At 28.3% G+C, this 15,135-nt stretch overlaps 1 protein-coding gene across 2 annotated transcripts in view; it reads right to left on the reverse strand.

Moving 5' to 3' along the window:
- LOC129912063 (calmodulin-A-like) overlaps window positions 1-14,400 on the reverse strand; it is a 235,590-nt gene extending 221,190 nt beyond the window's left edge. The window contains exon 1 of one of the 2 annotated variants that reach the window (XM_055990168.1): window positions 13,915-14,400. In XM_055990168.1, the coding sequence (XP_055846143.1) occupies window positions 13,915-13,953 (39 nt within the window). In that variant the 5' untranslated portion in view covers window positions 13,954-14,400. The remainder of the gene's footprint in view (window positions 1-13,914) is intronic. The other variant, XM_055990167.1, reaches the window with a different exon arrangement.
- Window positions 14,401-15,135: the final 735 nt, after the last annotated feature.

The raw sequence follows: 15,135 nt of genomic DNA on the forward strand, positions 1-15,135 counted from the left end.
CAAAAATCTTCTATAGCTTATTTGTAAGATAATAACCTGAAGTTGAATACATTTGAAGGATTTTAAAAAAATTCCATCTTTTAATAGAGTAAATAGGGGTAAAACAAAATTGCAAAAAATTGGCTATTTTCTAAACGCGACAATGTAAAGAGTTGAATTTTTTACAGAACTGACAATGGTATTGAAAAAATCTTAAAAAATTTCAAAACCAAGTTATAAATGGTTTTCTAAAACTATAACATGAAATAGACCTTTCACGAAGTAGTGATTATAGGTAGGGGAAATTTTTTTTGACAATTTGAAAAACGTCATTCGGAAGATAAAAAAAAAACGTTAAGGGTCTAATACGGATTTTTTTTTAGATCTCTGCGTTTCGAAATATGAATTTTTGAAAAACCCCTATCACCCAAAAATGGGTGAGTTTTTATTTTTTTTTAATTTTTCGTAGCGTTCAAAAATTCTCAAACTTATAGAACATGTAGTCTATAACAGTGGGCATACATGTGCAATTGGTATTTTGAAATGATTTTTGACCGAATAACGGGAAAAACAAGTTTTTTTGTCCCAAGTTTTTTGACCGTTTTTAACCGTTTTTTATTTTAATCTTTTTTTTCAACAGATAAATAAATGAAATTTATATTGTAGATAGACAATATCTGTGCAAAATTTCAATCAATTTCGTTAACACAATTTTGAGATAACGGTAAAATAAAGTTCTATTTTTCAACAGGTTATATCTTTTGATCTAGAGCAGATACAATACAGATTTAACTTTATTGAGCATCCTGATAATATTATCTTTCATTTGATATATCAGACATAGCTATAAATTCACTACAAGCTACACAATGTTAAATTAAAAAACTTGCGAAATACCTCAAAACACCTGTGGAGATCTGTTGATCATGAACAGCCACCAGTGTGGGAAGTACCGTAATCTCAGTTTGGAATTCGACATGGTTGGCTTTAAAAAATTCTAACTTTTTTTCTAGGCATCGCAGAAATAAGATTGAAACGTCATTTGAAAGGTGAAATTATAAGCTTTTATATGATATAAAATTATTTAATTTTTTGTCTAAAAAATTGATTCAATAGCGTGAGAACATTAAATTGTATGTTTTTTTTTGATTTTTTGACTAAGCAATAAGCTTTCAGGTGGTATAAAATTTATTATAGGTTGTCATATCAAAAAAATGAATTTTTGGGTGATGAAAATGATTTTTTCACTTTTTTCATAAGAAATGATTGTTTTTAATAAATTATTTTAATACTTTTTGCGCATTTTAAAAATTTTAAAATGGTTTTATTATTTAGAAGAAATATTTGGCTTTTTAATGGTATAATTTTTTTGTAAGCTTTTAAAATGAAAAAAATTAATATAATGAGAAAAGAAAAAAGATAATTTTTTTTTAGCATTTTCTTGCAAATTATGATTGTTTTCAAGTTCACGTATAATTTTTTGATGTGCGTGTAAATTTTTTTTTTGATCCGGTTGGAAATACTGAGAAAAATGTTCCCTAATTTGTTCCCTAATGCGTCATTCAAAACATGATTGCAATTTAATAATATTATTTTGATATTAAAAACTCTAATATTTACTTCTTCAATCAAACTACAACAAAGCAACATTTGAAGTAAATATGACCAAAAAATAACAAATGATTTAGTAGTACAAACAAATTTCGAAAGACATCGTTGTTAAAGTAAAAACTCAAGTTCTCAACTATTTTAACAACGAAAATATGTTGAGACTATTTACATTGTTTTACTTTGCAACTTTTAAAATTATGCAAAGTTCCATTACTTTACTTTGCAAAAAAAACATCAAAAATTGCAAAGTGCAAAGTGGGGAACTTTTAATTTTGGTGCAACACTTTGCACTTTTACTTTGCAGAAAAGTATTGTTTTGCAAAGTTGCTAAATGCAAAGTGCAAAGTGGTTGGTGCAATAGGGCCCAGATCATGAATTTATTTGCGAAACAATAATAAAAAAAAATCCTACTTTTGTTGTAAAGCTAATAAAAAACAATGATCTGATCTGGATCACGAGGAAAATAAAACACAGCTATTATTGAAAAACTCCATTGAAAAATTGACCAGTTTTTCCACGTAATTTAAGTATTCATCAACTATAAAATGGTTTAGTTGATAATCGCAATACGGGTGTTAGACTCAATTGCTACATAAATAAATTCATTTTTGGCCGCCAAAAAAAATTGATCGTTCCCTTTTGATTTATTAAAAGCCTCACATTCATAAATGAAGGGCTAAGAGCTGAAGTGAACCAAGTCACAAAAAGTGAATTCGGAGATATGTGTAACGAGTTAAAGTAAATACGTTTCCATTGAATCTTATGGTGAATATTTTTTTCGAACAAATGACAATTTGAAACGAAACACTTTTGGATCAAACTAATGAAAGATGTTAGTAGAGTCAAACCTTGCGCAGATTTTGGCACTAGGTTTGGATTTTTTTCTTTTTTTGACTTGGTTCGTTTCAGCTGTTAAACCTCCAAATGTGAACAAAATTTGGTGTCAAATGTAATCATCGCTCGACACGAATGTGTTAACGAGTGTCTTAAAGTCAGTTTTCTTCAGTCTCCGATCAATATTACGGTCCATCTTTATGCCTGAAGGATCTCGCGATTCAATGGAAATGTACATCCATACCTCATCAGCCAACTATTTCCATTATTTATCGATGCTGGGAAGAAAATAACCTACTTTCGATTCAGTTTTTTTTTTTATTTCATTTCTTTTGGATATTGGTGTTAGGTGCTATGGTTCATAAAGTATTCATTGGTTAGAGAGAAATACTTTGGAAAAGAAATGAACAAAAAAAAAACAACCATTTCAATGTTGCTGATTGAGTGGAGGATGATAGAAAATTGCTTTGTCCATTTCAACGGATTCTCTTTCACATAATATACAATATATGAAAGTTAAAATGAATTTATTTATGAGAAAATTGTATTTGAAATCGAAAGAAAAAGCCAATCATATTTATTTCTCGTTATAATGATTTGGTTTCCTATAGCCAATTCCTGGGAGAAATGCATTCTTTATAACATTACGATGAACTTTATGATGACGTATCTATCATTATCATCACAAGAATGTTGAAAGATAACATCCGAATGTAGATTTTTAAGGGAAATTCACTCATCTATTATATATATTAAAGTTTGGTTTTGTGTACGTTCGCTAACCGGCCACACAGACTGACTCATTTTCTTATTTTTTTTTTTAAATCAAAGAGGCATAAGAGGAAAAGGTTTAAGGCAAAAAAAATTCAAGATTTTATAGGGTAAATAGGGGTAACACGACATTGAAAAAAGAAGCTATTTTCTAAACGGTAAGTCGTAAAGAGTTGACTTTTTTTTTAAATGATAGACAAATTTATTCAATAGTTAAAAAAGGTATTGAAAAAATTCAAAAAAATTTCAAAACCAAGTTGTGAGGGTTTTTTTGCAGTCATAGACCTTCGACAAAAGACTAATTAGAGGTACGCAAAATTTTGCACAGACATTTGAGTTACACCATAAGAAAGATATTTAAAAAAAAATTAGGGGTCTAAAACGGATTTTTTTCATAGCCCCTGTATTTTGAAATAAAAATTTTTGAAAAACAACCTAATTTTTAGGGACATTTTTGAGTAGTCTTTTATTTTTTTGGAATTTTTAAAAGTCTGCAAAAAATCTCAAATTTATGGGAAGTATAGGTTTTAATCATGCATGCATGCATGTACAAACTTTTGAATTTTTAAATCGATTTTTGACCGAATAACGGGAAAACAATTTTTTTTTGTCCCAAGTTTTTTGGCCGCTTTTAACAGTTTTTTTATTTTTATCTTTTTTTCTTCAATAGATAAATGAATGAAATTTACAGTGTAGATAGATAATAGGCAAGACTGTATTTGTACAAAGTTTCAATTAATTTTGTAATGACAAATTTGAAATATCGGTAAAATAAAACTCTATTTTTCAACACGTTACATCTTTTGATCTGGAGCTTACAATTTATCTTTATTGAGCATCCTGATAATATTACCTTTCATTTGATATATCACACATAACGCTAAATTCACTACAAGCTTCACAATGGTAAATTAAAAAACTTAAAAAACGTTTTTAACATAGGCCACTTTTTTTTAAATTTTAAAAGTGAATATTTTTAAATTAATTTGACGAACTTTTCAAGTTTTGATTTCCTTTTTGTATTGGGAATTATGACAAATTACAAAGTCGAAAATAGAAATAAATACAAGAAATGGCGGAACGAAGTCCGCCAGGTCAGCTAGTTTTGCTATAAAAAAGTATAGAGCATTTTTTTTAAAGTTTTTTCAGATGATATTAGATTTTCACAAAATGGCATCACTGTCACTTTGAAAATATCTACTTTGGTACCCACTTTAAAGCACATTTTAAGGACAATTTAAGTTGCGTTTCTGTGTATGAGTATGTCCAGGTGATTTGTGTATTTTATTTTTTTTTTTCTATGCTTTGAATCAGGAAATTACTTTTTCGTTGTGCGGTGGTTCCTTTGTAGAAGATATTAAAAAAAAAAAGAAAGGATGCAACATGCAAGATTGTGTTTCATTGCAAACAATTCAATGGCCATGTGAAGATTCTTTTATATCTATTCCAATTTTATGATGATTTAGGGCTTTTGAAAGTGGCCAATGCGGGTATAAGTGGATTTAACAAGTCACAATCACCGCAATGGGAGGTTCACTTTCTCTATAAATATCTCCTTTTTATAAGGTTTGTTTGATTTAGGTGTAGCTATATTATTTTATAACTTAAAGAGTTTACATATATGTATTTCAACAACAAAAGAAAACTATTCTTTGGCAAACATATAAATATGTGAATATCCTTTTGCATTATTATGTGAAGTTTTATTTAGAAGAAAATAAACAAAAACAATAAACCCGTAGGAAATAGAATCCTTATAGTTTCATAGCATTTATTCCCTTATGAAGTGATTCCCTTCTCCTTGTTATTATGTTCAGCTATTCAATAGCCGTAGGTTTATTCAGAATTATGATTAAGAATATTCCCTTAAGTTTTTTTTTTCATGAATTGCAAGTATTGTTTGAATTCCCAGAACATGAAGACTTTATTACAAGAACTACAATATTGTTAACAATAAATATTTAATCAGAGAAACTGTTTGGATAGGAGTTACAAAACAATTGACTTCTGTGCAATTCGAAAGCAATTCCTCAAATGTGTAAGTCAAGAGAGTTGACAAATTAAAAAATTCAGAGTTCAAATTCTGTACGTAAATTCTGACGTCAGAAGCAATTTGTAAGTAGCGGTTTGTTCCATTCCATAAATTTAACTGACACCGAATAGAAACATAACGGCCCCTGTTTTTACTGTCAAAAACTGAAGGGATTTGTAGAAAAAGTTATCAATAAATTGTACGTTTTAGGATCAAAACTAATATAATTTTTAATTTTAAAATTATCGCGTTCCGCTGGAATTTAAATTATAAACTGTGTAAGACGTTTTTTTTTTTAATTTCGCAATAAAATTCAAAAAACGGGCTATATCAAGCATACAAAATTAAGGAGCACACCTTAAATAATTGTTGTAACTAGGTCTTAAACAGAAATAACCTTAAACTACAAAAATAACTTTTTAATTCCACTGGTCTGCAAGAAAATCCTACTTTAAATAAAACTATACTTTTCTACGGCATTTTTATATGTTGATTCCGAATCCGAAGTCAGAATTTACGTTTTTTGCTGTTTTCGAAGAAATATTTTGGCATAACGTAATCTTTTTCAATTAAAATTAATACGGTTAATGAAAGAACTTATTTTATTCTTTCAAATTCAGTTTCAATCTTCTCAATATCTCTTTTCTTCTCCCAGATATCTTAATTTAATTAAGTTTAGTAGGTTTGGCATATGTATCTTACCATAAAGAAACTGATCTCTAAAAATTAATATATCTTTCTCCCTAGAAAAAAAGTACTTTACTAAAAAGTGAAAGATTTCGTAATGTCTGCTTTTTTGTCAATCAGTATTTTAAAAAATTAGTAAACATTAATGTAATTAGTGTCAATCGATAGGTCATACTATGAAGAATAAGTCGTCTAAATTTGAGCTCAATGCGACAAATAGTTTTAATTTTATACAAGTTCAAATGAATCTAAAAGGGTGATTTTTTAGAAACTACCCACATTTTTCAAAAATCATTTTTACAAAAATGGTACCTGATGGAATTTTTCTGAAACTAGATTTAGATTCAGGAAAGTCTAATCTTTCATAATATCAAAAAATTATTTGAAGGAGAAAAAAAAGTTAAATTTTGCAGACCAGTGTTCTTAAACATTTTTGACTAAAGCAAAAAAAAAACACATTTTTTAATGATTTTACCTGGTACAGGTTTTCCTAAATATCATAAAATCTATGAGTTTTCTGGCAAACTTGTCAACGACTTTTTTGTTCATTATTGTTTTTTTCATACACTGGGGGAAAAGCCACCATAAAACAACGTAAAATCAATGAAAACCGCATTGATTTAACTATTATTCGGAATGATTTTGCGTTGAAGATGAACATTTTAAAATCAACGTGGAAAGAAGGTTAATTTTTGATGGTTTCGTATCTTAAAGTCACATAAATCAAAGTAGTTCATCTTTGAAACAACGACGTTTCAACTTCAATTTATTTTTTCCCTCAGTGTAAGAATACATTTATAAAACACTATGTTTATTATACATTAATCGAAGAAAATCGGCCCCAAAGTCAAAAATTATCATGGGTAAGAAAAAATGAATACCGTTAAAAAACTAGTTTCTGACCAATTAAAAAAAGATTTTAATATTTTTTTAAAACAGTTACAAAGAATAGAAAAGCATTTTTTTCTAAAAATCAAGACATTAATGAAGTTTTTATCATAAGTATTAACGGAGAAATTAACATTAACATGAGTAACGGCATACCAAAGTAAGCGTTTTCTTAAATCATAGCTAAAAGGGTATCAACTTTGCAGATAGAGAGTTACTGTAGAACAATTTTTTTTAGAATATATTCAAGAATTATTCCCCAAAATGCCCTTATCTGATTCCGGAACACCCTGTATTTCAAAAAAACTCATATTTTAAGAGCTAAAGTATACAAAATTATTTTTACAAGACCTACAAGTCTTCCATATACTTTTTTGTTAAAGCTTCCTCTTTTTTAAAGTTATATACCTATATGAAAAACCTTAATTTTCGACAATCACTTTTAATGCACACATGGGCATTTTGGGGACTTTTGGCAATTTACTTTAATGGACTTTTCAATGCATATTTCATTTTCAGTGCTTTTCGTGCGAGACTTGACTCCAACATTGATGCAGAGTTTTAAATTCATATTTTTTTTTTTAACCACATCACTCAAGTTGAAGATAATTTATATGGAAATTTATAATCTCGCATTTAATATTTTTCATTGCGTAATTAGTACGTTGAAGTTTCTAAACTTAAATATCTCAGCAAAAACTTTGTGTCCAACAGCATATCAATAAAAAAAATTGAAACAAAAAAATTATTGTCAATCCTTGTTTCTGGATGAAAACAAATTATGAAAAAAAAAACAAGCAAATGATGCAACAGAACTAAAAATCAAGTTCACTCATCCGTTTTCTTCTTTCTTTTGCATCAAAAATGAAACTGACTGTGAAAATAAAAGAATACAACGAATTCTTTTGGAGGAAATCATGCAATTTTGAACAGGACAGACAAAAAAAAAAGTACCGGAAACTATTTTTTATTGTTCGTATAAACTCTTCGATATACATAAATATGAATTCTAAAAAACATAATTTAAAAAAATAATAATTTCAATAATTGTAGGAAGCAGTGTTATGTATTGTGTACATTTTGTTTAAGTTGGACAGGATTTGTGTCTTTTATTTTAAAGACTTGCCTTTAAATACCTCAAGCAAATAAACCATCTAAATCGATTGTAGAGGGAGAAATTTTGTTCATTTCAATTAATTTATAAGACACAAAATATTGTCTTAATTACATACATCCAAATCAAAAACAGATACTTATTGTGTATATATTCAATAAATTACACATACTTACATATGTGCATTGTTCATTTATATTTGCATAAATGGTTATAATTCCAAAGTTTGTCATTTATCAATAGGACATTATATATCCATTATATCATAATTATTTTAATTGACAGCAGAATTTTCAAGACAATGAATTGTGCATTGGAAATTGAGACAGGATTTGTTGTTTTTAAAGAAGTTGCAATTATTCAGTTCGTTAATGTTTATGTGAAGTCAAATAAAATCGAATATGGAATAAGACAAATGTCATAAACAATGAAAATTTAATAATGACTGTTTTTATTCTTATTTTGGGCACTTTAATGTAACTCGAAAACTATACTGGATTTAAAAATTTATTTAACCACTTTTTGTTGAAATTAAAAATTTATAACACAAAGAAGAGGGAATGCAGATTGGTTGATAAGATCAAAAAAGACGACAGACATAGAGCTAGCACCACTGAAATAAGGAGTCTGATGATCGGGTTGGTCCCCGTGAAATAGCTATAACACCAGCCTATGAAATTGGTGGTAACACACAAAAGTTGTTGTTGTTCTTTCAAAACTTCAATATAAATTGATTACACAAGCATCTACCCTGCAAGTATGAAAGCTATACACAAACCTCTTCTAATTATGATTTTCTATTGAAAAAAAGTACGTATATGCCCTAGTGTACATCTACACTTTGAAAATGTTGGTTGTTCTTTTCCAATTTGTATGTAATACAAATATTAATTATAAGTGCATAGTATAAAGTGTTAAGAAATCAATTAACTTCATAGACTTTTTTTGAAAATAGAATGAAACTTTTGATAAAAACCTAAAATCATTGGACACGTTCAGGAAATATTAGGGACTAGATATTTAGGCAACGTCATGTTCTGAACGGAAATTTGAGAAAATTGACTAAATTAGTTTGGATATGATGCTATTGTCAAATTTCAAAATTTACTTAAGTATTTTACCGATCGCATAGGGAAGACACCAAATTTCAATTAACTTTAATGAATAAATAATATTAATTATAACCGATAATGCACTTTTTACTCGTTTTTCACACAAATAAATTTAATTTTGCTAAATTAATTCTTTAATTCAAAACAATCTGCTGTCATGTTGACAAAAAAAACTTTCCTAAATTTTTAGGGAAATATAGGGAAAATTTGTTTGCCTAACTTTCCAGTTAGCTTTCCAATAAAATTACCTAAATTGGAAAGATTTTTTTTGACAGCTGACCAATCAGAGACCGAGAAATTACCTAAATATTTAGTGCCTAACGTTTCTGAACCTGCCCATTCATAAATTAACATTTTAGATTTTTAAAATTTTTTTTATTTTTTGAACAGGTTGGCGTTGGTAAAGTTGTGGATATTGTTTCCCACATGGACACGCCCTTAGTAAGGGTTTTTCTGATCGTTTCATCCAAATTGTCCCATTTCAGGACTAGACCAGAATACTGAGTGTCTCTCCATGGGTAGATTGTGTCCTAATATTTTCCCAAAGCAGGCCTCCAAACGTGTTATGATTAGTATTTCTATCCCTCGAACGTCCTGGTATGTCTTCTTTGGAAAAATTATGATCATATTTTGTGTAAGAAATTTAAATAGCTTCCATAAATATGATTTTTTCGTTATACGCTTAATTTACAAAATATTTACAAAATACCAGCTCCCTCCTGTCCAAAACTTACGGAAACTTTTTTCATTTATTAAGTAATTTTGAGTCTTCTTAAATGGAATATTAAGTTTCCTACTATCTTATTTCCCTTAGGCACAAAATTAAATTTTTTTTTAAAGTGTTCATATTTTTTAAATCATTCAGTTGCACTCATAAAAATTGGATTTTAATTTTTTTAATAAATGTCAAAAACTGAATGATATTTAAATAACGTCAACTTTAGGGAATTTTTCGCTGTAATAACGACATTTTACCCATTTAAAGCAGAGATCGTGATTTAGTTCATTGTCTCTGATTCTTATCGAATGTAAACTATATTGTGCAAAGTCGATGTTAATGTCTACAGTCTACAGTATACGCTTCAAAGAACGGAAGGTTATTGTAAAATCTCAAATTTCAATTTCGTGTAAAACCAAAAATATTAAAATAATAATATTTAATGGATTAAAATTATACACTTCAGGTTTCCATACATTTTTCTGTATCTATAAAAATCGCTTTATTTTTTCATTGCGAAAAAGTACGTATACACCCGAGTGTACACTTATATACAGGGTGTCCCAAAAGTAATGGATCAAACGAAGTATGCTGATAGGCCAACTTAAGGTCTCTCAGAATTTGGTAACTTGTTCATCCCAAATCCTTACGGTTTTCGATTTAATGCAGTTTTTGTGAAATTTCGTTAAATTCCGACTTTGCAACAGTATTTTGCTTTCTCCGCTCATAATTGATTTTTGCTTTTTACAATTCTTTCACAAAAACATTGCCTAATAATAAGGAATAAGTAATTAGTCAAAATATTTTTTATTTCATTCGCCATTTTGCTGCAAATGAATTAACAGTTCCATGTTGTATGAAAACTCAATTTCTCACTTTTATTTCAGAGCAACACCCTGAACAAAAGTTTTATGGTGTGACCCTGGTTTATTATTTTGAAAATTTGCCATGTTATTGCAGATTTCAAAAATGTATAAAAGTTTCCAAAGATGAAATTAGAACGAAAGATATTACAATTTGAATGCAAAAAAACAGAGGTTTTCAGAGCAAAATAACAAACAAAAATCGAGGCTTTTATTCAAAAAGAAATAAACAAACAACAGTCGAAAAAATTTGTTTGTTTTCCTTTGTTATTTTTCTTTGAAAGACCCTGTTTTGTTGCTTTTAAATTGTAATATCTTTAGTTCTAACTTCAACTTTGGAATCTTTTATACATTTTTGAAAACTGCAATAACACGGCAAGTTTTCAAAATAATAAACCAAGGTCACACCATACAATTTTTTTTCAGGGTGTTGCTCTGAAATAAAAGTAAGAAATTGAGTTTTTTATAAATCATGGAACTCTTAATTAATTTGCAGCAAAATGGCAAATGAAATAAAAAATATTTTGATTAATTATTTATTTCTTATTATAAGGCAATGTTTTATTGAAAGAATTGTAAAAAACAAAAATCAATTTTGAGCGGAGGAAGCAAAATACTGTTGCAAAGTCGGGATTTATAGAAATTTCACAAAAACTGCATTAAATCGAAAACCGTAAAGATTTGGGATAAACAAGTTACCAAATTCTGAGAGCCCTAAAGTTGGCCTATCACCTATCAGCATACTTCGTTTGATCCATTACTTTTGGGACACCCTGTATATGTAAATTTTTAAAATGTTGGTTTCATATTTTCTTCGGAACGAATACGATTTATGTGAATGTATAGATTAATTCAATGTAAAAATCAACGCTTTGCAACTGCACTGTAACTTGACAGTTTCTTTTAAAAAATGTTATTGAGAGTCAAAGATTTTACAACAAATTAAGTGGCTCTTCCACTGTGTTGTTTTAATCCTTATTACGTTATACCTTCGACATACTGCTGGTACCTATATCAATTCTATTTGACGACCCAGTGAAGAACTTCCAAAAAGGTATGTTAATAAATAGTCTTCAGTAATTTATCAAGCCTGAGGTTTTACATACATTTTCATAATAATCTTCAATAAGACACTGGTCAACAAAATTTAACTTTTTTTTTGCCACAAGAACCAAAATATACTTTTCTAGTAGTTTTTGGGGTGTTGAATCCGAATCTGAGTCAGAAAAATTTTATTGGCCTCCGTTTTTGAAATATTTAAACATTTTTTACAAATTAATTCATAATGAACTATCCCACATAAAAACATAACCTCGAAAACAGCCAAAATGACGTTTATAAACATTTTCTAACGGTAATATTTTTTGACTTCAAATTCGAGTTCAGCACATCAAAAACTACTAGAAAAGTATATTTTGGTTGTTGTGGCAAAAACCTTGTTGATCAGTGTTATTGAAGTTATTTTGTTGGAAAACTGATTTCGTTTTAGAAGTTTTAAAAACTTTTTCAAAGTTTTTACATTTTTCTTAAATAAAAACATGTTTGGTAGAAAATATATTTTTCAAAAACGATTAAGTACTTCGGACATTCTAAGAATTTTTTTATTTTCATTTATGATACCATTGATTTTCATTTATGATACCATTTTCTTGTTAACTACGAAAAAATGTAATCTTGAATGCCCAATGCGTCACATCATTGAAATAAAATAAGAACTTTTTCATGCATTAAAATTCAAATACCTCTTGGAATAAGTGAAAAATCACATTACTATTATTTTGCAAACAAAATGTCAGTTCTCGTTACTAGTCGCCAGTTTGTATTGAAAATAAAAAAAACAACATTTTCGTACCCAAAAACTTTAATAGGCTCTTAGACTATTCGGACATTTTAAGAATTTGTTTTCCACTTTCATTTTATTAATTTAATAAAAAAAAAATTGGGTTTGGATTCAAAATTATGCGTGTGCAAAAATATTCTGCTTATAAAATTGTGCAATTTGCCTCACTATTCTTATCGTAATAAGTACGTAATGTATGTTTGGAAAAGTTTTTTTGTTTTTAATGTGTACATGCTGCTCATTTTTTTAATACTTCAAACAATTGAAACTTACAGTGCAATGTATTCTAGTTTTTAATATTTGCTAAAGGTAATGCCAATGGCTTAACTGATTTTCCTAAATTTTTGTATAACTAGCCTCAAAACATTTGATTTTCATTTATGATACCATTTTCTTGTTAACTACAAAAAAAATGTAATCTAGAATGCCCAATGCGTCACATCATTGAAATAAAATAAGAACTTTTTCGTGAATTAATTAATTCAAATTCCTCTTGGAAATAAGTGAAAAATCACATTACTATTATTTTGCAAACAAAATGTAAGTTCTCGTTACTAGTCGCCAATTTGTATTGAAAATAAAAAACAGTAACATTTAATACCCAAAAACTTTAATACGCATTCACTCAAATAAGAATAAACTATCTACTCTATATCAATCACTGTATAGCTTGTCCACAATGTGTATTCAAATATTGAAATATTGCTTTGACCACCACCTTTCGCCCACATCCTTTTCCTGGAAGGACTTTTTCACATGAGCCACACTACACCAGTCATAGAGGTGTTAGCCCATGTGATGTGTATGCATCATATGTGCAAAATAAAAAAAGCTCCAAAAGAAATATTACAAAAAAAAAAAAACGAAAAATCAAACGAACTAAGAAAAATGGCGTAGGTACACAAAAGGATGGGGCATATATACACAATCAAATTAACTTTAGATAGATATAGGAATACGTATATCCTTAATATTGTATACGCTTTTTCTACGATTCTTAATCTACGAGTAGACAGCAACAAAAACAACAACAAAAAATAAGAAAAAACTATACAAAAAGATTCCTTTTCAAGAACTTCAGTAATTAAGTTTTACTTATTTTTCTTGCTTTTCTTTTCATTCTATTCCTTCACCATCTTCATCTTGTGTTATTTGATATTGAAAAAGATAGCTCTTCTTGAGAGGATTACTTGGCGATTTAGAATTAATGTCCCAATAAGTCTTAACTCAACTCAACCAAAGCCAAGCAAATAAAATTAAGAGCTTACACAGGTATAATAGCTCTCGCTGGCTATATACTCGTACTTAAATTTGACAGGTGATTTTGGATTATTGAGATAAATGATATAAAGTTTTTTTTTTGTTTTTAATCCTGAATTCTTTAATGCCATTATTGGGAATACATTATGCAGAATGATTAAAAAAAAAAAGCTTTAAAAATATTTGCTGGCTATTCAATACATACCCTTCGCATAACGCGTATGGAAAATGATGACGACTTCATTTTTGATGTCCTTTTTTCTGCTTCTTATAAAAACTTCGTTTAAAACTTCTTGTATAGTTCTTTTTTTTTTTTCTTTGAGGTTGACGATGCGTTGAATAAATTAATTTCCTTAACTATAGGCTAGCACTTTGACACATATTAAATGAGAAAAAAAAAATTAATCTCACAACAGGTGGTTTGCCATTTAAAAAACTCGCGCTAAGTACATTAAGGACCCCGTCTCTAACTTTTTTTTATTCAAAGTTTTTTTTTTATATTTTCTTTGCCTTCGTCGTTTTTCGTTGTTTTCAACTAGATGTGTATCTTATGATAAATAATGACCACTAATAATGAAATATTTACAACTATCTACGTTATCAAAAAACTTTTTTAGTTAAAAAACGATATTCCTGTTTTTTATTTATCAAAATAATTGAATAAATTTGCTCTAAAAAAGATGCAACAATCTATCATCATTCACAAGGATATACAAACACTTTTCTAGAAGGAAAAAAATCAACTCAAGAGAGGATACATCCGCTTCGACTGTTCGACCGTTTCGAAATGAGGGCGGTAACTAATAGAGTATATGGTAGGAAAATATACTCGAGGATCTTAATTTTGTGGAATGTAGTACGTTTTTTGCTATACCATACTGTGTTGTGTTCTGTGCTGATGCTTTTTTTTTTTGTTGAGTGTTTGTCCTTCTGTTTCTGACCTTTTAAATAAGTCTTTGAATTATAATTTGTTGTTGTTGTTAAACTTTGTTTTCTTGTAGTTTGTTGTTTTTAGCATGTTATTTTTCCGTATATTGATGATGGAGATAGTAATTTGAAAATTCTCCTTTTCCTATGCGCTATACAGTGATATAGTAATTGGTATGAAATACTCTTTTTCAACAACAACAAGTGTTATAGTCAGAGCTGCGGAAGCTAGTACTTAAGGAGTGTAAGTTTTGTTTTCGGAATTTAAAAATCTCGAAAAATTCTTAGGTATTAAAAAAAAATTAAAATTACTAATTTGAATTCTTTTATTTTTTACATGTGATAATTTGAAATGTTCTAACGTCTAAACGGTAAGTGATACAAAAAAAACTTTATGTAACAATTTTTTTGTAAAAAAAAACCTCAGCTACAATTTTGTAGAATATAATTTTTTTCTAAAACCTACCGTTTTCAAAATAAAAAATTCAGTGACTTTTGA

Source organism: Episyrphus balteatus, chromosome 2 (assembly GCF_945859705.1).
Source record: "Episyrphus balteatus chromosome 2, idEpiBalt1.1, whole genome shotgun sequence".
Classification (NCBI taxonomy): domain Eukaryota; kingdom Metazoa; phylum Arthropoda; class Insecta; order Diptera; family Syrphidae; genus Episyrphus; species Episyrphus balteatus.